This window comes from Rhinopithecus roxellana, chromosome 10, assembly GCF_007565055.1.
Source record: "Rhinopithecus roxellana isolate Shanxi Qingling chromosome 10, ASM756505v1, whole genome shotgun sequence".
Classification (NCBI taxonomy): domain Eukaryota; kingdom Metazoa; phylum Chordata; class Mammalia; order Primates; family Cercopithecidae; genus Rhinopithecus; species Rhinopithecus roxellana.
The window spans coordinates 85159797-85186976 of record NC_044558.1 but is presented as its reverse complement, the minus strand read 5'-3'; the positions used below and the strand labels follow the sequence as shown (position 1 = coordinate 85186976).

The window sequence follows — 27180 nt, the reverse complement described above, 5'->3', positions numbered from 1 at the left end:
TCAGAAACACAAGCAAAGGGTAGGGGTGTGTGAAAAGATTCATAACAGTGCTAAGAATGCTTTTCAGTGCAACAGAAAAGGATGCATTTATTTAGTAGAATCCTAAATTTGTAGACCCAAGTCAGTTTTATATTAAGCAGATTTTTAATGAACTGTGCCAATATAATTCAGGAATGACATCTCCAAGGCAAATACATTCCTTAAAGGTAGAAAACAAGTATGGGAATTATCTGGAGTTTTTTTTTTTCTTTTTTAAGTTAAAAAAAAAAATTAACTGAAAGCCAGGAAGCTTCTAGGCTCCACATCCCCCCATGCTAACACACGTGCAGCGGCTGAACTTCCTTCTGTCTGCCTGAGGCTGACTCTCCCCCTCAGCCAGCACATGTGCAGGGCTTCTGTGAATGTCACATTGACAGACATTCCTTGCTAGGCAGCTGGGGACCAGTTTCTTTTGTAATTCCATCCTTCTCATGGGCTGCCAGTTTGTCTTGTTGTGGCACACTCCTTGAAGGTGCTATAAAGATAGCAGGTTTTGGGGGGGTTTTTTGTTTGGTTGGTTTTTGAGACAGAGTTTCGCTCTTGTCACCCAGGCTGCAGTGCAGTGGTGCAATCTCAGTTCACTGCAACCTCCACCTCCTGGGTTCAAGCGATTATCCTGCCTCCACCTCCCGAGTAGCTGGGACTACAGGCATGCACCACCACACCCAGCTAATTCTGTGTTTTTTAGTAGAGACAGGATTTCTCCATATTGGTCAGGCTGGTCTCGAACTCCCAACCTCAGGTGGTCCACCCGCCTTGGCCTCCCAAAGTGCTGGGATTACAGGCGTGAGCCACCGCACCCAGCCTTTGGGGTTTTTTTTTAAATGGAGCCTCGCTATGTTGCCCAGGCTGAAGTGCAGTGGCATGATCTTGGCTCACTGCAACCTCTGCCTCCCAGGTTCAAACCATTCTCCTGCCTCAACCTCCCAAGTAGCTGAGATTACAGGTGCCTGCCACCACACTCCAGTAATTTTGTATTTTTAGTAGAGATGGGGTTTCACCATGTTCGCCAGGCTGGTCTCAAATACCTGACCTCAAGAGATCCACCTGTCTTGGCTTCCCAAAGTGCTGGGATTACAGGTGTGAGTTACCACACCTGGTCAAGAGCAGGTTTTTTTTTTTTAATCTGGTGCTATGCTTGGACCCCAGCCTTAAGAGCCCAGGGTTATGTACATGGCATCTGGGACTTTAGTGGCTTCTTCACTCGTGTCTGCTCAACATTTGTTCATTTATTCAACCCACATTTATTGAGCCATAGAACATTGAGCCTGGCTCTGTGCTGGGGACTGGTGCTAGGGATACAACAGTAAGACTCGACCCTGCCCTCACACCATTCACAGACAACTAAAAAGGCAATTACAGCCAGGCATGGTGGCTCATGCCCGTAATCCCAGCATTTTGGGAGGCTCACTTGAGCCCAGGAGTTCCAAACCAGCCTAGGAAACCTAGTAGACCCCATCTCTACCAAAAAAAAAAAAAAAAAAAAAATAGCCAGGCATGATCATGTGCACCTGCAGTCCCAGCTACTCTGGAGGTGGAAGTGGGAGGATGACTTGAGCCCAGGAGTTGGAGGCTGCTCTGAGCTAGGATCTCGCCACTGTACTCCAACCTGGGTGACAGAGCAAGACCCTATCTCTGAAAAATAAAGTAAAAAAAAAAAATTTTTTTTTCTGAGACAGAGTTTTGCTCTTGTTGCCCAGGCTGGAGTGCAATAGTTCGATCTCAGCTTACTGCAGCCTCTGCCTCCTGGGTTCAAGTGATTCTCCTGCCTCAGTAGCTGGGATTACAGGCATGCGCCACCATGCCTGGCTAATTTTTTTTGTATTTTTAGTAGGGACAAGGTTAAGCCATGTTGGCTAAGCTGGTCTCAAACTCCTAGCCTCAGGTGATCTGCCTGTGTCAGCCTCCCAAAGTGCTGGGATTATAGGCTTGAGCCACTGCACCCGGCCAAAAGTTTTTTTTTTTTTTTTTTTTGAGAAGGAGTTTCGCTCTTGTTGCCCAGGCTGGAGTGCAATGGCATGATCTTGGCTCACGGCAATCTCCACCTCCCAGGTTCAAGCGATTCTCCTGCCTCAGCCTCCTGAGTAGCTGGGATTACAGGCATGTGCCACCACGCCCGGCTTATTTTGTATTTTTAGTAGAGATGAGATTTCTCCATGTTGGTCAGGCTGGTCTCGAACTCCCTACCTCAGGCGATCCACCTGCCTCCACCTCCCAAAGTGCTGGGATTACAGGCATGAGCTACCATGCCTGGCCCCCAATGCTTTTTTTTTTTTTTTTAATAGAAACAGGGTCTCACTACATTGCCCAGGCTGGTCTCAAACTCCTGCACTCAAGTGATCCTCCCACCTCAGCCTCCCAAAGTGCTAGTATTACAGGTATTAAGCCACCATGCCTGGCCTAAAAAATAAAAAGGCAATTACAGGCTGCAAACAGTGGCTCATGCCTGTAATCCCAGCACTTAGGGAGACTGAGGCGGGCAGATCACTTGAGGTGAGGAGTTCAAGACCAGCCTGGCCAACATGGTGAAACCGTGTTTGTTTTCTTTTCTTTTTTTTTTGAGACGGAGTCTCAATCTGTCATCCAGGCTGGAGCGCAATGGCACGATCTCGCTCACTGCAACCTCCACCTCCTGGGTTCAAGCAATTCTTCTGCCCCAGCCTCCTGAGTAGCTGGGATTACAGGCGCCTGCCACCATGCCCAGCTAATTTTTGTATTTTTAGTAAAGACAGGGTTTTGCCATGTTGGCCAGGCTGGTCTTGAACTCCTGACCCACCTCGGCCTCCCAAAGTGCTGGGATTACAGGTGTAAGCCACTGCGCCGGGCTGTGAAACGGTGTCTCTACTAAAAATACAAAAAGTAGCTGGGCATGGTGGCGGGCGCCTGTAATCCCAGCTACTCGGGAGGCTGAGACAGGAGAATCGCTTGAACCCGGGAGGCAGAGGTTGCACTGAGTCGAGATCACACCACTGCACAGCAGCCTGGGTGACAGAGCAAGACTCCGTCTAAAAAATAATAGTAATAGGCCGGGCGCAGTGGCTCACGCCTGTAATCCCAGCACTTTGGGAGGCTGAGGCAGGTGGATCACCTGAGGTCAGGAGTTTGAGACCAACATGGAGAAACCCCATCTCTACTAAAAATACAAAAAGTTAAACGGGCATGGTGGCACATGCCTATAATCCCAGCTACTTGGGAGGCTGAGGCAGGAGAATCGCTTGAACCAGGGAGGCAGAGGTTGTGATGAGCTGAGATCTCACCATCCAGCCTTGGCAACAAGAGTGAAACTCCGTCTCCAAAAATAATAATAATAAAATAAAATAAATTTAAAAAGGCAATTATAACAAAATGAGACATGTGCTACAAGAAATTCAGGGCACTCCTGCAGCTCTTAACCCAGGCTGAAGGGGAGTGTTCAGGGAAGACTTCCTGGAGGGAGTGGCTTCTAAACTGAGACCTGAAGAACCAGATGGTGCTAGGCAGGTAAATGAAAGGAGAGAAAAAGCATTCCAGACAGAAGGAAAGCACTGCAAAGAACGCTAGGAGGACAGAGGCAAGCTTGGGGCTTTTGGGAAGCTAAATAGTTCAGCACAGTTAGAGCACAGGGTGGAGGTGAGGGCTGTTCTTCCTTGCACTAGAGCCACAAGCTACTTACAGTGAGATGCCCTAATGTAAATCAGAGCCTGGCTGGGTTAGATTACACATGCCAGTCCTAAGTATTTCAGATGTTCACTGGCAATCAGTATGAGTTGCCTTTACCATACAAATGTTTATTGTATATCCCTGAATAGGATGATTGTAAAGGGGTGGCATGATCTGTCTGGGGGCAGGGGCCCTGAGGGGAGTATGGTCTCACAGTGTCCAAAGGAGAGCTGTGAATAGCAAAAGGATGTTTGTTTGGAAGGCAGAAGGACAGCAGAGTGGGACAAAGCAAAAATCCAATCATCCCTCCTCATGTGCGGAAGATGGGGCTCAGGGGGAGCAGAATTCAAAATGTGAGGATGTTTATTAAAACCTGTGATTTCCCCCCAAAATTAGAGGGTACCTCAATCTGCATCCAGAGGGGGCTGGTTAAGCAGGAAATATACAGTTCTAGTTCTGAATACTATGCAGACATTAAAAATACCACATTCATATGTGTGGATATGAAAAGATCTCCAAGATACTGACATCTACAGTGTGTACTGTGCTAGATGCTAGGGACACAGCAGAGGGGAGAAAGTATCTGCCCCCTGCAGACAACACCATCTCCACAACCTCACCTTGGCCTTCAGGATGTGCCTGTAGCAGCTTCTCCTCCTCTTCTGTTACTCCTAGCAGCTTCTCTGGGATCTGCTGTCTGGAAGCCTGTGTCCCTTTCCTTCCTCCAGGTCTTCGCATGGCCTGCCTCCTCTCCCTGGACAGTTTCGCTCCCTCCACCTCTGCCTCCCGAGTCTTTGCCTGGCCAAGCCCTCCTCAGCCTTCAGGTTCTAATAAGGGGCCCAGACCTGTGTGACCCAATCTAGAACTTTCCTTTGAGTTTATACCTCTGAAAGGCCTTGTTGTCTGCCATTACTCCTTTTGTTCCGCCTCAAAGCATTCAAAGCATTTTTTCTTTTTCTTTTTTGAGACGGAGTCTCGCTCTGTTGCCCAGGCTGGCGTCTAGTGGCTCCATCTCGGCTCACTGCAAGCTCCGCCTCCCGGGTTCATGCCGTTCTCCTGCCTCAGCCTCCCAAGTAGCTGAGACTAGAGGCGCCGCCACCTCACCTGGCTAATTTTTTTGCATTTTTAGTAGAGACGGGGTTTCACTGTGTTAGCCAGGATGGTCTCCATCTCCTGACTTCATGATCCGCCTGCCTCGGCCTCCCAAAGTGCTGGGATTACAGGCGTGAGCCACCGCGCCTGGTCGCATCTTTCTGTATTTCTCTAGAAACATTCTAGAATCATTTTATCAAGTCCTGTGCGGCGTCCTGTGGTGTTTTAATTGGAAGAGTGTCGCATCTCTAAATCTACGTGGGAAAAATTTTAAAAATCTTTTTTGCTATGTTTGGCCTTCCAATCCAGAAGCATGTCAGTTTCCATCTATTCACATATTTCTTAATTTATTTTTTCCTATTTGTAGTTTATGATTCTTATATTTATTGAAGTCTGTATAACACTGTGCTAATACCAGTGACTTCCTGTGATGTCTTATCTTTGACACTATTTATGACACCAAATGTGTGGTGTGGTCTTTATCTCTGGCACCAGATACATGTCATTTTTCCACATCAATTTTAGTCAATTATCTGAGCTCAATTGGACCTCTGAAAATTCCATTCAGTTCTGACACTAACTACCCAGAGTTAGCACAGACCCTGAACAAAGGTTAAGGGCTGAGTCCCGCAAGACCACCCCCACTTCAGATGCCTGCACAAATGAGGTACCCCAGCTACCCACATTTTTGTTGGGCCTACTACAAATTCAGAGGTTCCCACTCAACCCCTTCAGGTTCAATAATTTACTAGAGTGACTCACAGAACTCAGGACAGCACCTTATTTACATTTTCCAGTTTATTATAAAGGATACAACTAGGATCAGCCAAATGGAAGCGATGCATAGGGCAAGGCATGGGGCAGGGCACAGTGGGAGAAGGCAGGCACAGAGCTTCCATGTCCTCTCTAGGTGCACCACCCTCCCAGCACATCAGTGTGTTCATCATTCCAGACTCTTGGAACCTCCTGTTCAAGAGTGTTTGGAGCCCAGTCACTAGCCCCACTCACCTCCCTGGAGGTTGGCAGATGGAGCTGAAAGTTCCCATCTCTAATAATGTGGATGGTCTTTCTGGTGAACTCCCATATGTATGTTAATAAAATAAATGATTAAATTTTGTCTTCTTTTTGTTTGTTTTAGAGACAGGGGTCTTGCTCTGTTGCCCATGGGGCAGTGCAGTGTCATGATGCTAGCCCACTGCAGCCTCGACCTTCTGGACTCAAGTGATCCTCCTGCCTCAGGCTCCCGAAATGTTGGGATTATGGGTGTAAGCCACCATGCCTGGCCTTCTCTTGTAATATATCTTTCATCTGTTTAATTCACAGGCCCCCAAAAACTAAACCTGAGGGTGGATAAAAAGTTTTCCCTCCCAGGCCGGGCGCGGTGGCTCAAGCCTGTAATCCCAGCACTTTGGGAGGCCGAGACGGGTGGATCACGAGGTCAGGAGATCGAGACTATCCTGGCTAACATGGTGAAACCCCGTCTCTACTAAAAAAAATACAAAAAACTAGCCGGGCGAGGTGGCGGGCGCCTGTAGTCCCAGCTACTCCGGAGGCTGAGGCAGGAGAATGGCGTGAACCCGGGAGGCGGAGCTTGCAGTGAGCTGAAGTGAGCTGAGATCCGGCCACTGCACTCCAGCCCGGGCAGCAGAGCGAGACTCCATCTCAAAAAAAAAAAAAAAAAAGTTTTCCCTCCCAGACACTGTCTACAAACTGATTCTAAAATTTACACAGAAGCCAGGGCACTGTGTTCTGCACCTGTAGTCTCAGTTGCACACTTGGGAGCTACTTGGGAAGCTGAGACAGGAAGATCACAGGAGGCCAGGAGTTTGAGGCTATAATACACCACGATCATGCCTGTGAGTAGCCAATGCACTCCAGCCTGGGCAACATAGAAAGGCAAAGGTACTAGTTACGCCAAAATAATTTTTTTTTTTTGAGATGGAGTCTCGCTCTGTCACCCAGGCTGGAGTGCAGTGGCGCGATCTCGGCTCACTGCAAGCTCCACCTCCCAGGTTCACACCATTCTCCTGCCTCAGCTTCCTTAGTAGCTGGGACTACAGGCGCCTGCCACCATGCCCGGCTAATTTTTTGTATTTTTAGTGGAGATGGGGTTTCACTGTGTTAGCCAGGATGGTCTCAATCTCCTGACCTTGTGATCTGCCCGCCTCGGCCTCCCAAAGTGCTGGGATTACAGGCATGAGCCATCGTGCCCAGCCTCGCCAAAACAAATTTTTTACAGAGAAAGGCAAAGGTACTAGATTAGCCAAAACAATTCTGAAAAAAAATAGAGGACTCACATACTCACATTACCCAACTTCAAGACTCACTATAAAAGTTACAGTATTCAAAGTAGGGTGGGATCAGCAAAAAGATAAACACATAAAGCAATGGGACAGAATAGATAGCCCAGGCTGGACACGGTGGCTCACACCTGTAATCCCAGCACTTTGGGAAGCCGAGGCAGGAGGACTGCTTGAGTCCATGAATTTGAGACCAGCCTGGGCAAGATGGCGAGACCTCTATCTCTACAAAAAAAAAAAATTTAGCCAGGCATGGTGGCTCATGCCTGTGGTCCCAGCTACTCAAGAGGCTGAGGCAGCAGGATCCCTTAAGCCCAGGATCCAGCCTGGAAAACAGAGCAAGACCTCATCTCTTAAAGAAAAAAAAAAAAAGAATAGACAGCAGAGAGCCCAGCAATATATGATATATGCACAAAAATAGTCAATTCATTTTTTTTTTTTTGGAGATGGGGTCTTGCTTTGTTGTCCAGGCTGGAGTACAGTGTGTGATCATGGCTCCCTGCAGCCTCAACCTCCCAGGCTCAAGTGATTCACCTGCCTCAGCCTCCCAAGTAGCTAGGACCACAGTAGCTGAACCACAGGTGCACGCCACCATGCCTGGCTAATTTTTAAAATTTTTGTAGAGATGAGGTTTCCCTATGTTGCCCATGCAGGTCTTGAATTCCTGGGCTCAAGCAATCTACCTGCCTCGGCCTCCCAAACTGCTGAGATTACCATAAGCCACGTCTCCCAGCCTGATTTTTGACAGAGTTGCAAACAAAATTCAATGGAGAAAGGACAATCTTTTTAGGACCTGAATTGGGAACCAATTCAAAAGTTTTGAATAGAGAAGAGTCATATTATTCCTTGTTTTTTTGTTTTGTTTTGAGACAGTCTCGCTCTGTTGCACAGGCTGGAATGCAGTGGCACGATATCGGCTGACTGGAACTTCCACCTCCTGGGTTCAAGCGATTCTCGTGCCTCAGCCTCCCGGGTAGCTGGGATTATAGGCGCCTGCACCATGCTTAGCTAATGTTTTTTGTATTTTCAGTAGAGATGGGGTTTCACTATGTTGGCCAGGCTGGTCTCGAACTCCTGGCTTCTGGTGATCCACCCACCACGGCCTCCCAAAGTCCTGGGATTACAGGTGTGAGCCACCGCACCTGGCCTTGACTGGACTTTTAAAAGGCTCACTGTGGCCACTTGGAGAAGAATAGTCTGTGGCACAGCAAAGGTGGGCAGAGAAAGACCCACTGGATGCTACTGTAATTGTCTATATGGAAAATGACAATAGCTTGGACTAAAATCAGAAGAGTGTGGACTAAAATTAGAAGAGTGGCCAGGCGCAGTGACTCACGCCTGTAATCCCAACGCTTTGGGAGTCCAAAGCAGGTGGATCACTTGAGGTCAGGAGTTCGAGAACAGCCTGGTCAACATGGCAAAACCCTGTCTCTACTAAAAATACAAAAATTAGCTGGGTATGGTGGTGCACGCCTGTCACCCCAGCTACAAGGCAGGAGAATTGCTTGAACTTGGGAGATGGAGGCTGCAGTGAGCTGAGATTGTGCCACTGTACTCCAGCCTGGACGAGAGAGCAAAGCTCTGTTTCAAAAAACAAAGGTCAGAAGAGCGAAGGTGGTGAGATATATTTTCAAGATTGAGCTTAAAGAATTTGTTGATGGATTAGATATGAGGTGTGAGAAATATACACAAGTCAAGGAAAACATCTAGATCTCTCTCCTGAGAAGAATGCAGTGGCTATTTACAGTGATGAGGAACCCTTTAGGATAAGCAGGCAGGTTTGGGAGTAAAGCAGGTCTGTTGTGGATGTGTTAGGTTTGAGACAGATGCCTGTTATACATCCTAGAGCTATTTTAAATAGGACTTGAAGATATAGGATGGGCATTCAGGGGCAAAGTTTGGGGTGAAAATACAAATTTGAGAGTAGTGAGCCATGAAATTTAAAGCCATGAACATGGAGACTCCCAAGGGAGAGAGTTTAAATAGAGGTAGCCCAATAGAGAAGACCTAGGTCACTCCTTCCTTCAGATATCAGGAAGAAAAGGGGAAACAAACAAAGGAGCCTGAGGTGGCGCAGCCAGTGAGATGGGAGGACAGCTGAGAGAGTGTGGGGTCCTGGAAGCCAGGGGAGGACCCAGAGGAAGAGAGCAACTGTGACAAGTATGGCCATGAAGGGCACTGAGAATTGGCCACTGTGTTTAGCAGCATGGTGGTCACCGGTGACCACCACATTTGAGCTGTCTCGGTGCAGTGGATTAAAGAGAGAATGGGAGGCGAGGAATCGGGGACAGGGAGTACAGACAACTCTTGGAGGAGAGCCGAGATGGGGTGGTAGCTACAGGAGAATGTGTAGGCAAGGGAAGCATTTTTAAAAGAATATGACAGCATGTTTGCATGCTGGTGGGAATAATCCAGAAGACAGGGGAAACTGATGATGCAGGAGAGGGAGAAGAGACAATCACAGGAATGAGAGGAGATGGACCCAGCGCCAGGGAGATGGCCTTAGATAGGAGCATGAACAGTTCACGCAGGGTAACGGCAAGGGAGGCAGAATGTGTGTATACAGATGTGGGTGGGCGGGTGGGGACAGGTGGTGGAAACGTATGGAAGTTTATGAAAGGAATAAAGTAGATTTATATATCGTGACAGGGAACTCAGAATCATCCCATTTTGGTAAAAACTAAAAAAGCCTGTTATATGCAGGGAAAAAAAATCAAATTTTAACATTATCTTTGAGTTGTAAGATTACAAATCTTACAAAGGAACTTTCTGTTTCAGATTCTAAACTTCTACAGTGTTTCACTTTTATACAATGAGTATCTATTACTTCTGAAAGTAGAATTAAAAAGATTATTTTTGGCTGGGCATGGTGGCTCAAGCCTGTAATCCCAGCACTTTGGGAGGCCGAGACGGGCGGATCACGAGGTCAGGAGATCGAGACCATCCTGGCTAACACGGTGAAACCCCATCTCTACTGAAAGTACAAAAAACTAGCCGGGCGAGGTGGCGGGCGCCTGTGGTCCCAGCTACTCGGGAGGCTGAGGCAGGAGAATGGCGTAAACCCGGGAGGCGGAGCTTGCAGTGAGCTGAGATCCGGCCACTGCACTCCAGCCTGAGCGACAGAGCAAGACTCCGTCTCAAAAAAAAAAAAAGATTATTTTTATCTTTGAAAGATATTCATCAGAACACAGCACTGTAACAATACTGAAAAACTGGAAGCAACTTAAGTGTCCATTGATAAGTGACTGTTTCAAAAAGTTATGCATGGGCTATTTTTTTTTTTTTTTTTTTTTTTGAGACGGAGTCTCACTGTGACACCCAGGGTGGAGTGCAATAGCGCAATCTTGGCTCACTGCAACCTCTGCTTCGCTTCCTGGGTTCAAGCAATTCTCCTGCCTCAGCCTCCCAAGTAGCTGGGACTATAGGCACACACCACTATGCCTGGCTAATTTTTTATATTTTTAGTAGAGATGGGATTTCACCATATTGGCCAGACTGGTCTCGAACTTCTGACTACAAGTGATCCAACCACCTCGGCCTCCCAAAGTTCTGGGAGTACAGGCATGAGCCACCACCCCTGGCCACATGGACTATTAAGAAGCTATTAAAGGCCGGGCGCGGTGGCTCAAGCCTGTAATCCCAGCACTTTGGGAGGCCGAGACGGGCGGATCACGAGGTCAGGAGATCGAGACCATCCTGGCTAACACGGTGAAACCCCGTTTCTACTAAAAAATACAAAAAAAAAAAAAAACTAGCCGGGCGAGGTGGCGGGCGCTTGTGGTCCCAGCTTCTCGGGGGGCTGAGGCAGGAGAATGGCGTGAACCCGGGAGGCGGAGCTTGTAGTGAGCTGAGATCCGGCCACTGCACTCCAGCCTGGGCGACAGAGCGAGACTCCGTCTCAAAAAAAAATAAAAAAAGAAGCTATTAAAATTGGGCTGGGTGCAGTAGCTCACGCTTGTAATCCCAGCACTTTGGGAGGCCAAGGCAGGACGACTGCTTGAGCCCAGGAGTTTGAGGCTGCAGTGAGCTAGGATAGCTAGGATTGTACCATTGTACTCCAGCCTGGGTGACAGAGTGGGACCCCATCTTTAAAAATACATAAGTAGCCGGGCGCGGTGGCTCAAGCCTGTAATCCCAGCACTTTGGGAGGCCGAGACGGGCGGATCACGAGGTCAGGAGATCGAGACCATCCTGGCTAACACGGTGAAACCCCATCTCTACTAAAAAATACAAAAAAGTAGCCGGGCGACGCGGCAGGCGCCTGTAGTCCCAGCTACTCGGGAGACTGAGGCAGGAGAATGGCGTCAACCCGGGAGGCGGAGCTTGCAGTGAGCTGAGATCCGGCCACTGCACTCCAGCCTGGGCGACAGAGCGAGACTCCGTCTCAAAAAAAAATAAAAAATAAAAAAAATAAGTAAATAGTAATGTTGTCGAAGGTTTTGTTTTTTGTTTTTTTGTTTTGTTTTGTTTTTTGAGACGGAGTCTTGCTCTGTCGCCCAGACTGGAGTGCAGTGGCACAATCTCAGCTCACTGCAACCTCCGCCTCCTGGGTTCAAGCAATTCTCTGCCTCACCCTCCCAAGTAGCTGAGATTACAGGCGCCCACCACCACGCCTGACCAATTTTTGTATTTTTAGTAGAGACAGGGTTTTAACATCTTGGCCAGACTGGTCTTGAACTCCTGACCTCGTGATTCACCTGCCTTGGCCTCCCAAAGTGCTGAGATTACAAAAAGCAGGTAACAAAAATGATACATTGGCGAGGTTCAGTGGCTCATGCCTACAATAGCAGCACTTTCGGAGGCCAAGGTGGGAGGACTGCTTGAACCCAGGAGTTCGAGATAAGCCTGGGCAACATAGTGATATCTCATCTCTATTAAAAATCAAAAAAATAGCTGGGCGCGGTGGCTCAAGCCTGTAATCCCAGCACTTTGGGAGGCCGAGACGGGCGGATCACGAGGTCAGGAGATCGAGACCATCCTGGCTAACACGGTGAAACCCCATCTCTACTAAAAAATACAAAAAAGTAGCCGGGCGACGCGGCAGGCGCCTGTAGTCCCAGCTACTCGGGAGACTGAGGCAGGAGAATGGCGTCAACCCGGGAGGCGGAGCTTGCAGTGAGCTGAGATCCGGCCACTGCACTCCAGCCTGGGCGACAGAGCGAGACTCCGTCTCAAAAAAAAATAAAAAATAAAAAAAATAAGTAAATAGTAATGTTGTCGAAGGTTTTGTTTTTTGTTTTTTTGTTTTGTTTTGTTTTTTGAGACGGAGTCTTGCTCTGTCGCCCAGACTGGAGTGCAGTGGCACAATCTCAGCTCACTGCAACCTCCGCCTCCTGGGTTCAAGCAATTCTCTGCCTCACCCTCCCAAGTAGCTGAGATTACAGGCGCCCACCACCACGCCTGACCAATTTTTGTATTTTTAGTAGAGACAGGGTTTTAACATCTTGGCCAGACTGGTCTTGAACTCCTGACCTCGTGATTCACCTGCCTTGGCCTCCCAAAGTGCTGAGATTACAAAAAGCAGGTAACAAAAATGATACATTGGCGAGGTTCAGTGGCTCATGCCTACAATAGCAGCACTTTCGGAGGCCAAGGTGGGAGGACTGCTTGAACCCAGGAGTTCGAGATAAGCCTGGGCAACATAGTGATATCTCATCTCTATTAAAAATCAAAAAAATAGCTGGGCGCGGTGGCTCAAGCCTGTAATCCCAGCACTTTGGGAGGCCGAGACGGGCGGATCACGAGGTCAGGAGATCGAGACCATCCTGGCTAACATGGTGAAACCCCGTCTCTACTAAAAAAATACAAAAAACTAGCCGGGCGAGGTGGCGGGTGCCTGTAGTCCCAGCTACTCGGGAGGCTGAGGCAGGAGAATGGCGTAAACCCAGGAGGCGGAGCTTGCAGTGAGCTGAGATCCGGCCACTGCACTCCAGCCTGGGTGACAGAGCAAGACTCCGTCTCCAAAAAAAAAAAAATTAAAAAAATTAGCCAGGTGTGGTGGTGTGCACCTGTGATCCCAGCTACTTAGGAGGGAGGGGCAGTCAGATCCCTTGAGCCTGGGAGTTTGAGGCTGTAGTTTCAAACTCAGCCTATTTGATAGAGCAAGACCCTGTCTCAAAAAAAAAAATATATATATATATATATATATACACACACACACACACACACAGTGTGATAGGTAGTATATGATATGAATATGTATTTATGTGTAGACTAGATGTATTTAAGACAAAATATTGACAATGGTTATCTCTGTACAGTTAACATGTATAATTTATTCCTTGTGTTCTTCTGTATCTTCTACCATGTGCATTTATTATTTTTGTAATTTTTAATAAAAAATGAGTGTCAGGAAAGAAAATTGATTAAAACTCCTGTAAACATTTCCCATGTGTACTGGCCGTGACACTGAGTTTGAGGACAGCTGCAGCTGGCTGCACTAATTACATTATTTTACTTTATAGCTTTGCAGTAAAGGACCCATACATTCAGGCAGGTTGATTTATATGAGCTGAAATGGTAAATGGTCACAGAGAAGAGTCGCAGAGGCTCTGGCCAAAACCACTTGGCACCCTGCTAATGAAAGAATACTTTTGGAGCTTCTTGGGGGAAGTGGCTCCTAGAAGAATCAGATTTTTATATACAGCTTTAAGCTCTGACTTTGTGATCCTCAGATGATAAGTTTGGGGGTACCAAGGGTTCTGCTCTTACTGAGAGAAAAACAACTTCTTTGCATTCCCCTTTCTGTCCCCTGAGAGACCCAGGGCTTTGCAAACAGATGTTTCTGTTTTTGTTTTTGAGACAGGGTCTCGCTCTGTTGCCCAGGCTGGAGTGCAGTGGTGCAATCATATCTCACTGCAGCCTTGAACTCTTGCTCAAGCAATCCTCCCACCTTAGTCTCCTGAGTAGCTGGAACTACAGGCAAATCCCACTATACTAGCTAATTTTTTATTTTATTTTTTTGTAGAGATGGGGTCTTGCTATATTGCCCAGGCTGGTCTCCATCTCCTGGATAAGCCATCCTCCTGCCTTAGCCTCCCAAAGCACTGGGATTATAGGCATGAGCCATTGCACCTGGCATGCAAACAGATGTTTAAAATGGAGAAACCAAGAGCTTGAAGCAAAGACACAACAATCAATAACTTCCTCACTGGTGTCTTGGCTGCCCCACTAACCTGCCCTCCTCAGTGGCCGTCTGATCATATGAGTCCCTACCCACTACCTTTCAGTGGATTCAGGAGGATGAGAGAGAAACCTCAGGTTAAAACAGGAGAATCCTTGTTTTTTTGAGACGGAGTCTTGCTCTGTCGCCCAGGCTGGAGTGCAGTGGTGTGATCTCGGCTCACTGCAACCTCCGCCTCCTGGGTTCACACCATTCTCTTGCCTCAGCCTCCTGAGTAGCTGGGACTACAGGCGCCCGCCACCAAGCCTGGCTAAATTTTTTTGTATTTTTAGTAGAGACAGGGTTTCACCATGTTAGCCAGGATGGTCTTGATCTCCCGACCTCGTGATCTGTGCGCCTCAGACTCCCAAAGTGCTGGGATTACAGGCACTTGCCACCATGCCCGGCTAATTTTGTTTTTGTATTTTTAGTAGAGATGGGGTTTCACCATGTTAGCCAGGATGGTCTCAATCTAAAACAGAATCATTTATTGAGTGCACTCAGGCCCAACTGACTCAACGTCCAAAAGATTGGGCCTGGAAGAAAGACAGCACTTGACTTTTATATACACTTCACAAAAGGGGGTGGGCTAGCTTGAAGCAAGCTTACAGTGGTGTGAAAGCAGGGATACAGAGGCAGGACAAACTCAGGATTGCACATGACCGTTGCCAAGCAACCCAGATGTCCCTTATCTAGGTTTGCCTAGGCACAGGCTTATCCCATAACCTTCACTATGGCGCCCAGGTGGCTGTAACTCAGGCCAGCTCAGAGGCTCATGACCTTCACTCTACTGCTTAGATAAAACAATACTTGAAGTCACTAGTCACAGAGAACAGGAATCTATAAACTCATTCCATAAAACAAAAGAAAATTTGCTTTTCTTCTCCCTATGTTGAGGGAGTGCTGGGAAAGTCTCCAGAGCACATTAGATAATATTATCAAGAATTTTCCTGGGTCTGGGTTGTGCCTATTGCTGCCTCTGGTACAAGTCAGCCTAATACAGGAAAACTTATTTCTCTTTTTAATTTTTTTTTTTAATTTCCCGCCTCAACAGAGCCACTGGTGACCGCAGAATACAGTCCACGTGTCTTAACCAGGCTTATAAGACTGCAAAGGTCTGGCTGCTCCCCACCCCTACTCCCTGCCTTGTCTCTCCCACACTCCCCCAACAGCTTCTCTGGAGCCAAGTCAGCCTCCTTCCAGCTTTAGGCCTTTGAACATGCTGTTCTTTCCACCTAAAAAGCTCCCTGCACTTCCCCCAGCCTAGCTCCCTGCTTGGATAGATTGTTTCTCTAATGTGACTCCTGGAAAAGCCTTCCTTGCCTCCCAGGCTAGAGCAGAGCCCCCATTAACAGCTCTCACACCAGCCTATCTTTCTCCTCCACTGCATCTGTCACATCCTGTGATCCTATGTGCATCCTGCTCAATGTCTGTCTCCACACATAAAATGTAAACTCCAAGAGGATAGGAACTGTGTCTGACTTGCTTCCTTTCATGTCCCTTGTGCCTAGATGGGGGCCTTGTATCAAGCAGGTGCTCAACAAATGTCTGTTGAAAAAATGAGGCAAGGTGCGGTGGCTCATGCCTGTAATCCCAGCACTTTGGGGGGCCAAGGCAGGTGGATCATCTGAGGTCGGGAGTTCAAGACCAGCCTGACCAACATGGAGAAACCCCATCTCTACTAAAAATACAAAAAATTAGCCCGGTATGGTGGTGCATGCCTGTAATCCCACCTACTCAGGAGGCTGAGGCAGGAGAATCGCTTGAACCCAGGAGGCGGAGGTTGCGGTGAGCCAAGATCATGTCATTGCACTCCAGCTTAGGCAACAAGAATGAAACACTGTCTCAAAAAAAAAAAAAAAAAAAAAGACTAAGTGACTAAGAGGCAGGGTAGGAACTCAAGGCTCATCCCGTACATGGCCAAAGCACTTAGGCAGGAAAATTAAGTAAGCAATAGAGCTTCTCTGGGGCAGGTGCCAAGGGAAGTCCATCTCTGTACCTAGCACCTAGCTCTGGGCCTGGCCCATAGTAAAAGCTCAGAGAATATTGCTAGCTGAATAAGCATTACTTCCATCTACACGTACTCCGCTCTCAGTGGTGATCTCATCCAGTCCCGTGGCTTTAAATGTCACCTATAAGCTGATGACTCTCCAAATTATAGCTCAAGGCTGGCCCTCTTCCCGGAACTCATATATCCAACTGCATATTTGACATCTCCACTTGGAATATCTAGTAGGCATCTCAGACTTAACATGGCCAAAACAGAACTTTTTGTTTCCTCTGCCAGACTTCCCCATCTCAATCTATTCTTCTCATTGTTCAGCTCACAAGTCTGGAGTCATCCTTGACTGCCTCTGGTTCCCTCCTATTCTGCATCCAATTCCTCAGCAAATCTGTCAGCTCTACCTTCAGAATACATCTGGAATCTGGCCATCTCTGCCCCATCTCTGCCACCACCTCCTTGTCCAAGCCAGCATTCCTTCTTACCTGGATTGCTGCAATAGCCTCTAACTGCTCCCACCTCTCTCACTGCTCCCATCAGCTTCCCCATACTCTGTCCTCATGCAGGAGCCAGGTCATCAAGTCTTGGCTCAAATGGTACCTTCTCAGAGAAGTCTTCCTAGAAAACTCTTTAAAACAAGACCCCTCACCCAGCGACGCTTGGTTCTCTTATTCTACTTATTTTATTTGATTGTTTTTGAGGTGGAGTCTTACTCTGTCGCCTGGGCTGAAGTGCAGTGGCACAATCTCAGCTCACTGAAACCTCCGCCTCCCGGGTTCAAGCAATTCTCCTGCCTCAGCCTCCTGCGTAGCTGGACTACAGGTGCATGCTGCCACACTCAGCTAATTTTTTGTATTTTAGTAGAGACGGTATTTCACCGTGTTGCCCAGGCTAGTCTCGAACTCCTGAGCTCAGCCAGTCTGCCCACCTTGGCCTCCCAAAGAGCTAGGATTACAGGCGTGAGCCACCGTGCCTGGCCTATTCTACTTTATTTTTATCCATTGCCCTTATCAGGGATAAATATTTTTGCTTGATTTTATCTTTATTCTCCTGCTATAAGTTCCATGAAGAAGGAACTTTGCCTGTTTTGTTCTCTTGTGCATCTCCAGCACCTGGAACACGGCCTGACTCAGGCCCTGACAGTTCTTGCTCAGAAATCTCCCCAGAGTCATAAATGAAGGGCTAAATGAACTCCGAAAGAGTTTTGGAGAGTCAGATTTTCTCCCAGTCAGTGAATCAGAATCTAGATGCCAGAAATCAGATACCAACTACCTATTTTCTTGTTTTTTTTTTTTTTTTTTTTTTTTTTTTGAGACGGAGTCTTGCTCTGTCGCCCGGGCTGGAGTGCAGTGGCCGGATCTCAGCTCACTGCAAGCTCCGCCTCCCGGGTTCACGCCATTCTCCTGCCTCAGCCTCCCGAGTAGCTGGGACTACAGGCGCCCGCCAGGTCGCCCGGCTAGTTTTTTGTATTTTTAGTAGAGACGGGGTTTCACCATGTTAGCCAGGATGGTCTCGATCTCCTGACCTCGTGATCCGCCCGTCTCGGCCTCCCAAAGTGCTGAGATTACAGGCTTGAGCCCACCGCCCGGCCTATTTTCTTGTTTAGAGCCCTAGAATAATTAAAAGTTAACTCAAGACCACTTTGCATATAATTAAAGAGTGACCAAAAAAAAAAAAAAAGAGTAACACTGAGGTCGCCTACTGAGTCACAGAGGCCTTGTTAGCTCCTAGAGCAGACTACAGATCCTGCCTCTTAGTGTACATGGGAGCTAGCCAGCTCGATCTGTAATTGTTGCTCTTTCCGTTCCTTCATCTGTAAGTAGGCCTGCCTGCCTTGTGGCCTTTACATGGAGCTGTGAGCTTGGGATCTGTGACATTCAAACTCAGTCCAGATTGTTTAGGATGGTGGTTTTCAACGGCTGGGGAGTGATTTCACCCTCCAGAAGACATTCGGCACCATCTGCAGACATTTTTGGTTGTTGAAACTGGGGGTGTGGTGTGACTGGCATCTAGTGGGTAGAGGCCAGGGGTGCTGTTAAACATCCTCAAATGCATAGGACAGCTCCCCACAACAAAAAAACTTTCTGGCCCAAAAGGTGAATAGTGCTAAGGTTGAGAAGTCCTGGTCTACAGGAACACTAATGATAAATGGTAACCAGCATCACTGATGTTTGCCACATGCCCAGTAGTGCACTACATTCTCATGTGTACCATCTCACTTAATCCTCACATTGTCCCTGAGAAACAAGGACTCTTATAATCCCCATTTTACAGATGAGGAACCTGAGGCTCAGAGAGGTGGACTCACTTGCCTAATGTCACATGGCTTAGTAGGGACAGATGAACACCCAAGGCTGCCTGGCCTCAAAGTCTGTTCCTTTAACGTCTGTTCTGGGTTTCTCTGCCCTCTGACTGGGAGGTGAGGGGGCCTGTTAGTCCTCTCTGAATGTGTCTTCGTCTGCTGCCCCTGTGGACAGCAGAGTGTCGGTCTACGCAGGTGATGCTTGGCTATTAGCCAGAAAGGAGGTTTTCTTTCCCTGAGTTGTCTCAGCCTTTCTGGCCTTACTCTCCCGGCACTGCAGTACAGTCCTTGGCTCCAAAGCTCAGCTCCTCTGCCAGCCCCCGGCTGGTGCCAGCCCTTCTCCATGGGGTGGAAGCTTCCGGATTCAGACCTAGGCCTTACATTCTCTCCCACATGGTGCCTCCTTTCTGGACGGGGTCTTCAATCCACTCTGGGGCCTGCAAGGTCACTTCACACTTCCTTTCAGGTAAGGGAGGGTTAGAGCTGCTAGGGTGGTCACAGGACTCATGGTCCAAGAAAGTACTCAGGTCCCAGAAAGCTAGACAAGTGATTGCTGGACTGGGCTGGGAACAGAGTGATCCTGGGGCAGTGAGGCACAGGCCATGGTCCTACTTGTGGATGAGGTGAGGAGAGCTGCAGATCCCCAAAGAATCCCTCAGCCTGCCTGTGAGTAACAACTCTGAAGGGCTTTCTGAGGGCCCTGGGAAAGTCTGATGACTGGAGTTGAAAGGTGATTCTGTCCAAGGAAGATCACGACAGCCAAGGACCAATGTAGGGTCAAGTTTGAGGTGTTTGTTGCTGAGGAATCAAGGCTGAAGTAGTCTGAACTATCCATGCTTTCTTCCATCCATCCATCCATCCATTCATCCATCCATCCATCCATGCACCCACATGTATTTAGGGAGCTCTCACCAGGCACCGAGGATGCTTAGTGTCTCCAGGGACATCACTCTGTTCTGAGGCATCAGCTCTCTTTGTTTAGGTGTAGCTCAGAGGTTCCACCTACCATGTGGGACTGTGGAGTCAGATCAGGATTCAAATCCCAGCTCTGTCACTTTCTATCACTGTGACTTTAGGTAAGGGACTTCATCTCTTTGAACCTCATTTTCTTCATCTGTGTAATAAAGAGACAAACAGTTCTTACTTTGTAGAATTGTTATGAGAAGCCAATGAGATAATGTGTCTAAAATGTCTGGCATATGGTAAGGTCTCAATACATAGTGGCAGTAGCTACCATTTATTATACCATGGCTAGGTCTCTACATGCATTATTTAATATAATCCCTGCCACCAACCTATAACAAAGATGTGATCTCCATTTAAAAATCAGGAACCTACGAGGTGGGTGGATCACCTGAAGTCTGGAGTTCGAGACCAGTCTGGCCAACATGGTGAAACCCTGTCTCTACTAAAAATACAAAAATTAGCCAGGTGTAGTGACTAATGCATGTAATCCCAGCAACTTGGGAGGCTGAGGCAAGGGAATCGCTTGAACCCGGGAGGGGGAGGTTGCAGTGAGCTGAGATCGCACTACTGCACTTCAGCCTGGGTGACAGAGCAAAAGTCTGTCACAAAAATAAATAAATAAATAAAAATAAAAAATAACAATCAGGGTCGGGCGCGGTGGCTCATGCCTGTAATCCCAGCACTTTGGGAGGCTGAGGTGGGCAGATCACCAGGTCAGGAGATTGAGACCATCCTGGCTAACAGGGTGAAACCCCGTCTCTACTGAAAATATAAAAAATTGCCGGGCGCAGTGGCTCAAGCCTGTAATCCCAGCACTTTGGGAGGCTGAGACGGGCGGATCACAAGGTCAGGAGATCGAGACCATCCTGGCTAACACAGTGAAACCCCGTCTCTACTAAAAAAATACAAAAAACTAGCCGGGTGAGGTGGTGGGCGCCTGTAGTCCCAGCTACTCAGGAGGCTGAGGCAGGAGAATGGCGTGAACCCAGGAGGCGGAGCTTGCAGTGAGCTGAGATCCAGCCACTGCACTCCAGCCTGGGCGACAGAGCGAGACTCCGTCTCAAAAAAAAAAAAAAAAAAAAAAAATTAGCTGGGCGTGGTGGCAGGCACCTGTAGTCCCAGCTACTCGGGAGGCTGAGGCAGGAGAATGCTGTGAACCTGGGAGGCGGAGCTTGCAGTGAGCGGAGATAGTGCCACTACACTCCAGCCTGAGCAACACAGCAAGACTCTGTCTCAAAAAATAAAAAAATAACAACCAGGAACCTGTACCTTGGAGAGGTTAACTAACTTGAAGGAGCTCATAGCTTAGGTTGATTCCAAAGCCTGTGCTCTCAGAAACGTTAACAACTCCTAGTTATAATTTCCTGTGGCAAGAATGAAAACTGCAGGTTTTCAGGTGTAGAAGGATTTTTAAGCAAGTTTATCAGGCAGGAATAGATATAGTAAGTTGCCAAAATGTGTGATGCTATAGAACCCCCTATGGGCCACTTCAGGGGGACCTAGTGAAGGAATCTCACATTTATTCTAGGAGTTTGGGTTATTATAGAACAGTTTTTCTTTTTTTTTTTTTAATCCTCCTTAGGTTCTGAATCCCTTTGTGAGTCTGATGGAAGCTAAGGATCCTCTCTTTGGAAAAATGCCTGTAAGCACTACATACATTTTTGTGCACAATTCCAGAGGGCTTGGGAAACCTTTGCAATCTGGCTGTGGACCCCATTTAAGAACCCTCCTCAAGGGTAGCATTTTTCAAGTGTAGGACACATATCACTTATAGTGTCCGAGATCAGTTTAACAATGCAAAAATAAATGTTTTATACTCTAATATTTATATTTTATAGTTACCTTCTATTTATGGCCAGTGAGACTGGCTTTCCATTTACGGTAATGATAGGAATTTGTCTTTTAAAAGCATACTTATTAGGCCGGGTGTGGTAGCTCACTCCTGTAATCCCAAAACTTAGGGAGGAGGCCAAGGCAGGCGGATCACTTGAGCTCAGGAGTTCGAGACCAGCCTGGCCAACATGGAAACACCCTGTCTCTACAAAAATAGAAAAATTAGCCAGGCATGGTGGTGTGCACCTGTATCCCATCTACTCAGGAGGCCAAGGCAGAAGAATCACTTGAACCCAGATCACGCCATTGCACTCCAGTCTGGGCAACAGAGTGAGACTCCATCTCAAAAAAATAAAATAAAACTAAAAGTGGCCGGGCGCGGTGGCTCAAGCCTGTAATCCCAGCACTTTGGGAGGCCTAGACGGGCGGATCACAAGGTCAGGAGATTGAGACCATCCTGGCTAACACGGTGAAACCCCGTCTCTACTAAAAGATACAAAAAACTAGCCGGGCGAGGTGGCGGGCGCCTGTAGTCCCAGCTACTCGGGAGGCTGAGGCAGGAGAATGGCGTAAACCCGGAAGGCGGAGCTTGCAGTGAGCTGAGATCCGGCCACTGCACTCCAGCCTGGGAGACAGAGCCAGACTCCGTCTCAAAAAAAAAAAAAAAAAGTATACTTATTTAAAAAATAAAGGGAGTTCAAAGAAAATTATTAAATATTATATAAAGCATTACTTTTTATTATTATTATTTTTTTTTTTTTGAGACAGAGTCTTGCTCTGTCTCCCAGATTGGAGTGCAGTGGCACGATCTTGGCTCACTGCAAGCTCAGCCTCCGGGTTCACGCCATTCTCCTGCCTCAGCCTCCCAACTAGCTGGGACTATAGGCGCTCACCACCACGCCCAGCTAATTTATTTATTTTTCCTGTATTTTTAGTAGAGACGGGATTTCACCATGTTAGCCAGGATGGTCTTGATCTCCTGACCTTGTGATCTGCCCTCCTCGGCCTCCCAAAGTGCTGGGATTACAGGCGTGAGTCACCACGCCCGGCCATATAAGGTATTATTGATGAACAATTACATTATTATATTATAATGATAGTATTATTATAGTAAAAATTAAATAAATAATAATAGAGGTAGTGTAGACATGGAAAAAAATCATGAGGATGATTTAGGAAATTTCCCTGGGGTTTCTGCTTAGTGGAGTCACTGTGGCTTTACTTTAGTGTCATCTGCATTTCCAGGGTCCTCACTTGTCAACCTATTTCTTCCTCAAGAAATATTCCTATTACTATATAGGAATATTATAACTTCTCAAACCCTGAATCTCACCATTAGAAACATGGAACTGGAAAAAGCTGTTGATTTAATTGATATGCATATGTTGAACCTGAAGAGGTTCTAATTATTCCCTTTTTTTTCCTTTTTTTTTTTTTTTGAGACGGACTTTCGCTCTTGTTGCCCAGGCTGAGTGCAATGGCACAATCTTGGCTCACTACAGACTCTGCCTCCCAGGTTCAAGTGATTCTCCTGCCTCAGCCTCCTGAGTATCTGGGATTACAGGCATGCACCACCATGCCCGGCTAATTTTGTATTTTTAGTAGAGATAGGGTTTCTCCACGTTGGTCAGGCTGGTCTCGAAATCCTTACCTCAGGTGATCCACCCGCCTCGGCCTCCCAAGGTGCTGGGATTATAGGCATGAGCCACTGCACTTGGCCTATTCCCATCTTTTTCTTTCTGCAGTTGTGTGTCTCTGCTCAAATTGTTTTATTTTTATTTTTTGAGATGGGGTTTGGCCATATTGCCCAGGCTGGTCTCCAACTCTGAGCTCAAGCGATCCCCTCCACTCGGCTTCTCAAAGTGCTGGGATTACAGGTGCGAGCTACCATGCCCAGCCACAAACTGTTTTAAGTAGAGAGTAGGTGGTCAAGAGAAAAATGTAGAAATGTAAATAGGAGGCTTCCAGATACATGATTAACCTGATAACTTATTTATGGAGGTTCAAAAATACATTATAGGTATTTCAGAGCTGGTTGTTCAAAACCTTGCTGTGGCCTTTGGGATAGTTCTATAAACTGACAATTATTGATAAGATTCATTGATCATTTACTATGTGCCTCACATTGTGCTGAGAGAACTTCAAATGTTTTATACTGCTAACAAGCGTATGAACTGGTTTCCTTTTACACTTAGTCCTCCTTTACTTAAAGAAAACATTCAAATAGCTAGTAAATGACAGTGCTGGGATTTAAATCCAGAACTGACTTGTCCCTCAACTCCCCCAAGATCTTGCTTTTTTAACCACTTCGTGTCTCCTCCCTCAGCTAGAGGGGACGTCATCTCTCTAAGGGCCACTTTTTCGTCCATTAGGATACCTCCTCCTCAGAGATAAATCCCAACCAAGAATCTCTCCCACACAGGAAAGACTGCCTCACCTGAGCAAGAAGCCTCACCCCGGACAAAAACCCCGGGACTCAACACTCCCAAATCCACCCGGATCCCCATCCCCACCCCTTTAAAGATGTCCGCATTGCTTGGCAGAGACCCCACTCTTGGGGATAATCCCTTACTCGTAAGGAAACACCCTCCCTCCTTGAAGCCCTCCCTCAATCCTGAGGATGCCCTCTCCTAAATATATCAGAGCAGAACCACTACAAATGGGGCCCAGTGCAAAATGAAAACGTAAGGGCCCCTCCTGTGAGACTGCACTGCTGGTTTGCCCACGAAGCCGGCCCTGCTTCAGAGATACCTTTTCAGTAAAGGGAGAGGCCACTTCTGTCATAATCCTGCTAACCTGGGGTCGGAGATCCTGCGACCTGTCGTGGTGGGGGGGTGGGGGCAGGGATGGCCACCAACTTCTAGAGACTGTTGTTCGAGAACACACCCTGGGACAACCTCCGTGAATTTGGAATCACTTCCCTTGGCCCAGGCAGAAGCTGCCTTCCTACCTCTCCAGACAGCTGGGTGGTCCTCGCAACCGGGCCGGGGCTCCACCTTCTGGGTGTGTGTGTGTGGGCCTCGCCGCGTGGGGCCCATTGCCGGGGCAACCGACGCCGCGAGCGGTGCATTGTGGTCTGCAACAAAATGCAGGAGAAAGATCCTGAGGGAACCATGGAGTCCCTGGACCAATGGAAGAATGCCGTGGGCTGCGTCAAGCCAATAGCGTCGCGCAGAGGGGGGCGGGGCCGGCGGGAGCAGGGCGGGGCCTGAGCACTAGGCGGCGGCGGCTGGCGTGGGGCTGCTTAGATGCGCCACGGCTTCGGTAGCGACGGCAGCTCTACGAGGGCCTGAGCTGTGCAAGCACCTCCCCCAGGAGACCGTTGCAGTCGGCCAGCCCCCTTCTCCACGGTGAGAAACTCGGGGGGCCAGGGGGTGTCCTCGCTGCCTTATTTCGCCCCACTCTGGATTTAGCCCGCCGCGTAGCCCGCGCTTGCTGAGAAGTGGGGTGGGGGGTGTCGTCCCGTTGTGGCGCCGGCCGGGGTGGGGGCAGTTAGTGCCTGGGGGGCGCGGCCCAACTCAAACCCTTACCCCAGGCCTTGCCCACTAGGTAACCATGTGCGACCGAAAGGCCGTGATCAAAAATGCGGACATGTCGGAAGAGATGCAACAGGACTCGGTGGAGTGCGCTACTCAGGCGCTGGAGAAATACAACATAGAGAAGGACATTGCGGCTCATATCAAGAAGGTGAGGATGGGCGCGGGGGCCGAGGCGCAGCCGGGAGCAGGGAGTTCCTTCCTCCCGATCCTGCTTTCCCAGGGCGCCTGACAGGTTCCGGGAACACCCCTGGCGGCTCGGGGTGTAGAAGCTTCCAGAAAGGACGCAGATGCATTTTTGCACTCCGCTGGAGAAGACCAGACCCCCGGCGTCCGAAGTTTTTTTTTTTTTAAATTATCCAGCTCCGCGGGGGGAAAGCGCCACCTAGCAACGGTATCTAAGACCTGGGAGCAGCGGTTCCCCCTTCTGTGTGGTTCCTGCGCCGAGGATCCATCTGGGTGTTCCGGAGGGGGGAGCTGCGTGGGTGTTTCCAGCCGGGCCGGGAGGAGATCTTGCCAGCCTTCCAGTGGGGAGTTGAGGGAAAGTGGGTGGTGGCGGGGCTGGGGGCTGGGGTGGGGGCTTGGCAAATGGCAGTCTAGAAAGCCGGCAGGACTGCCAACTTCTCGAGCAGTGTTTGCTGGAAGGGAAGAAAGCTGGCAGCCTAAGCCGTGGGAGGGTTCCAGTCGAGAATGGGAAGATGAAAGACTTCAGATGGAACAGAAATAAATGCCTTTTTTGACAAACGCAGCAGTGCGTGCGTCTAGCTTGCAAGAACGTTACTCCTCTTCATAGCTTTAAAAGAAGTTTTCACACTGCGTGCTGTTAGAGTAGCTAAATCTTGTGTGACTCTCCACAAACACTTGTAAGAATTTTGTAGAGAAAGATTACCGTTGCCACCCAGTGCCCCCCACAGGCATTCTACTCCCCAGTACCTCTTGGGGTGGGATAAATGGCGATGAGTTGTTCCTACAACTTGCTAACCTAGTGGACAGGGTAGTAGATCAGCATCATCCGGACAGATGTGGAGAGGACGGCTGTTTGGATAATAATTAAGGATAAAACTTGGCCAGTTGACAGATTCTGTTTACAGCATTTTTTACGGCAACAGTGGAGTGCTTCAGTATTGTGTCCCTGTAAATTTAATTTTGATCCGCAATCATTTGGTATACAATGCTGTTTGAAGTTTTATCCTTTTGGAAAAGTCTTGTGTTGCAGAGATGCAGTTAAGATCTTTGTGATGAGGAATGGGATGGGCTAATTTTTTACCATTTTCTTGGAATTGGGGGCATGGCAAATACAGTAGCATGGTTCTCTACACAGAACATAAACCACACCTGTTAATGTCATCATCTGTCAATGAATAAGAATATTATAGAAGGTATGAAGGTGTAATTACCATAACAACAAAGCACTCTGTCTTTAAGGCTGACCTTTTGTCCTTTGACCTCTTCAGCCTCCATTCCCATCTTAGCTCAGACTGCAAGTATGTTTGTATTAATGCACTATGTAGGCGGCTTGGAGCTGGGGAACATTCTTTCATTCTAAGAATTTGCAGATGCTGACGTTCCTCCTTTCTGCCCCTACAGGCTCTGGCTTATCCAGGAGGCAAACACTGACCTCTGGTAATTAAAAGTCTAGTTCTTTTCTTTTGTCTTTCCCAGGAATTTGACAAGAAGTATAATCCCACCTGGCATTGCATCGTGGGGAGGAACTTCGGCAGTTATGTGACACATGAAACCAAACACTTCATCTACTTCTACCTGGGCCAAGTGGCCATTCTTCTGTTCAAATCTGGTTAAAAGCATGGACTGTGCCACACACCCAGTGATCCATCCAAAAACAAGGACTGCAGCCTAAATTCCAAATACCAGAGACTGAAATTTTCAGCCTTGCTAAGGGAACACCTCGATGTTTGAACCTTTGTTGTGTTTTGTACAGGTCATTCTCTGTACTAATTTGTTGTGGTTATAAAACAATTAGCAGAATAGCCTACATTTGTATTTATTTTCTATTCCATACTTCTGCCCATGTTGTTTTCTCTCAGTCCATTCCTTTAAAAAATAAATCCGTTGCAGATGTGTATGTGTGTGAATTACAATTTGTTCAAATAACAGCATTGAAGATTGTCACTTGATCAGATGTCCAGGTTGGTGGGGATGAGTCCATCCTTACAGAAGTAAGTTTATGTGGGGCATTTCAGTACTCTTTAGTCACATTCTCACCCATCCTGCAGCTGTTGTGCATCGCATAGAAACATTTAAATTAAATCTTAGTCCTAATTTGAAAATCAGTATTTAAGGATATTTGT

At 47.8% G+C, this 27180-nt stretch overlaps 1 protein-coding gene and 1 long non-coding RNA gene across 3 annotated transcripts; one reads left to right on the top strand and one right to left on the bottom strand.

The window, feature by feature from the left end:
- Window positions 1-18529: 18529 nt before the first annotated feature.
- LOC115899988 lies at window positions 18530-24465 on the bottom strand. The gene is made up of 2 exons (XR_004059649.1): window positions 24286-24465; window positions 18530-19650 (listed from the first exon to the last, which is right to left on the bottom strand). It is a non-coding gene; the product is annotated as an uncharacterized LOC115899988 (long non-coding RNA).
- Window positions 24466-24527: 62 nt separating this feature from the next.
- DYNLL1 (dynein light chain LC8-type 1) lies at window positions 24528-26954 on the top strand. 2 transcript variants are annotated; one of them, XM_010368292.2, is made up of 3 exons: window positions 24528-24685; window positions 24885-25022; window positions 26534-26954. In XM_010368292.2, exons 2-3 carry the CDS (start codon window positions 24891-24893, stop codon window positions 26669-26671), a joined length of 270 nt encoding a protein of 89 aa, XP_010366594.1. In that variant the 5' UTR covers window positions 24528-24685; window positions 24885-24890; the 3' UTR covers window positions 26672-26954. The 2 variants fall into 2 exon arrangements, with proteins under 2 accessions (XP_010366594.1, XP_030795131.1); XM_030939271.1 differs by having other exon boundaries at window positions 24554-24685; window positions 24871-25022.
- The last annotated feature ends 226 nt before the right edge of the window (window positions 26955-27180 follow it).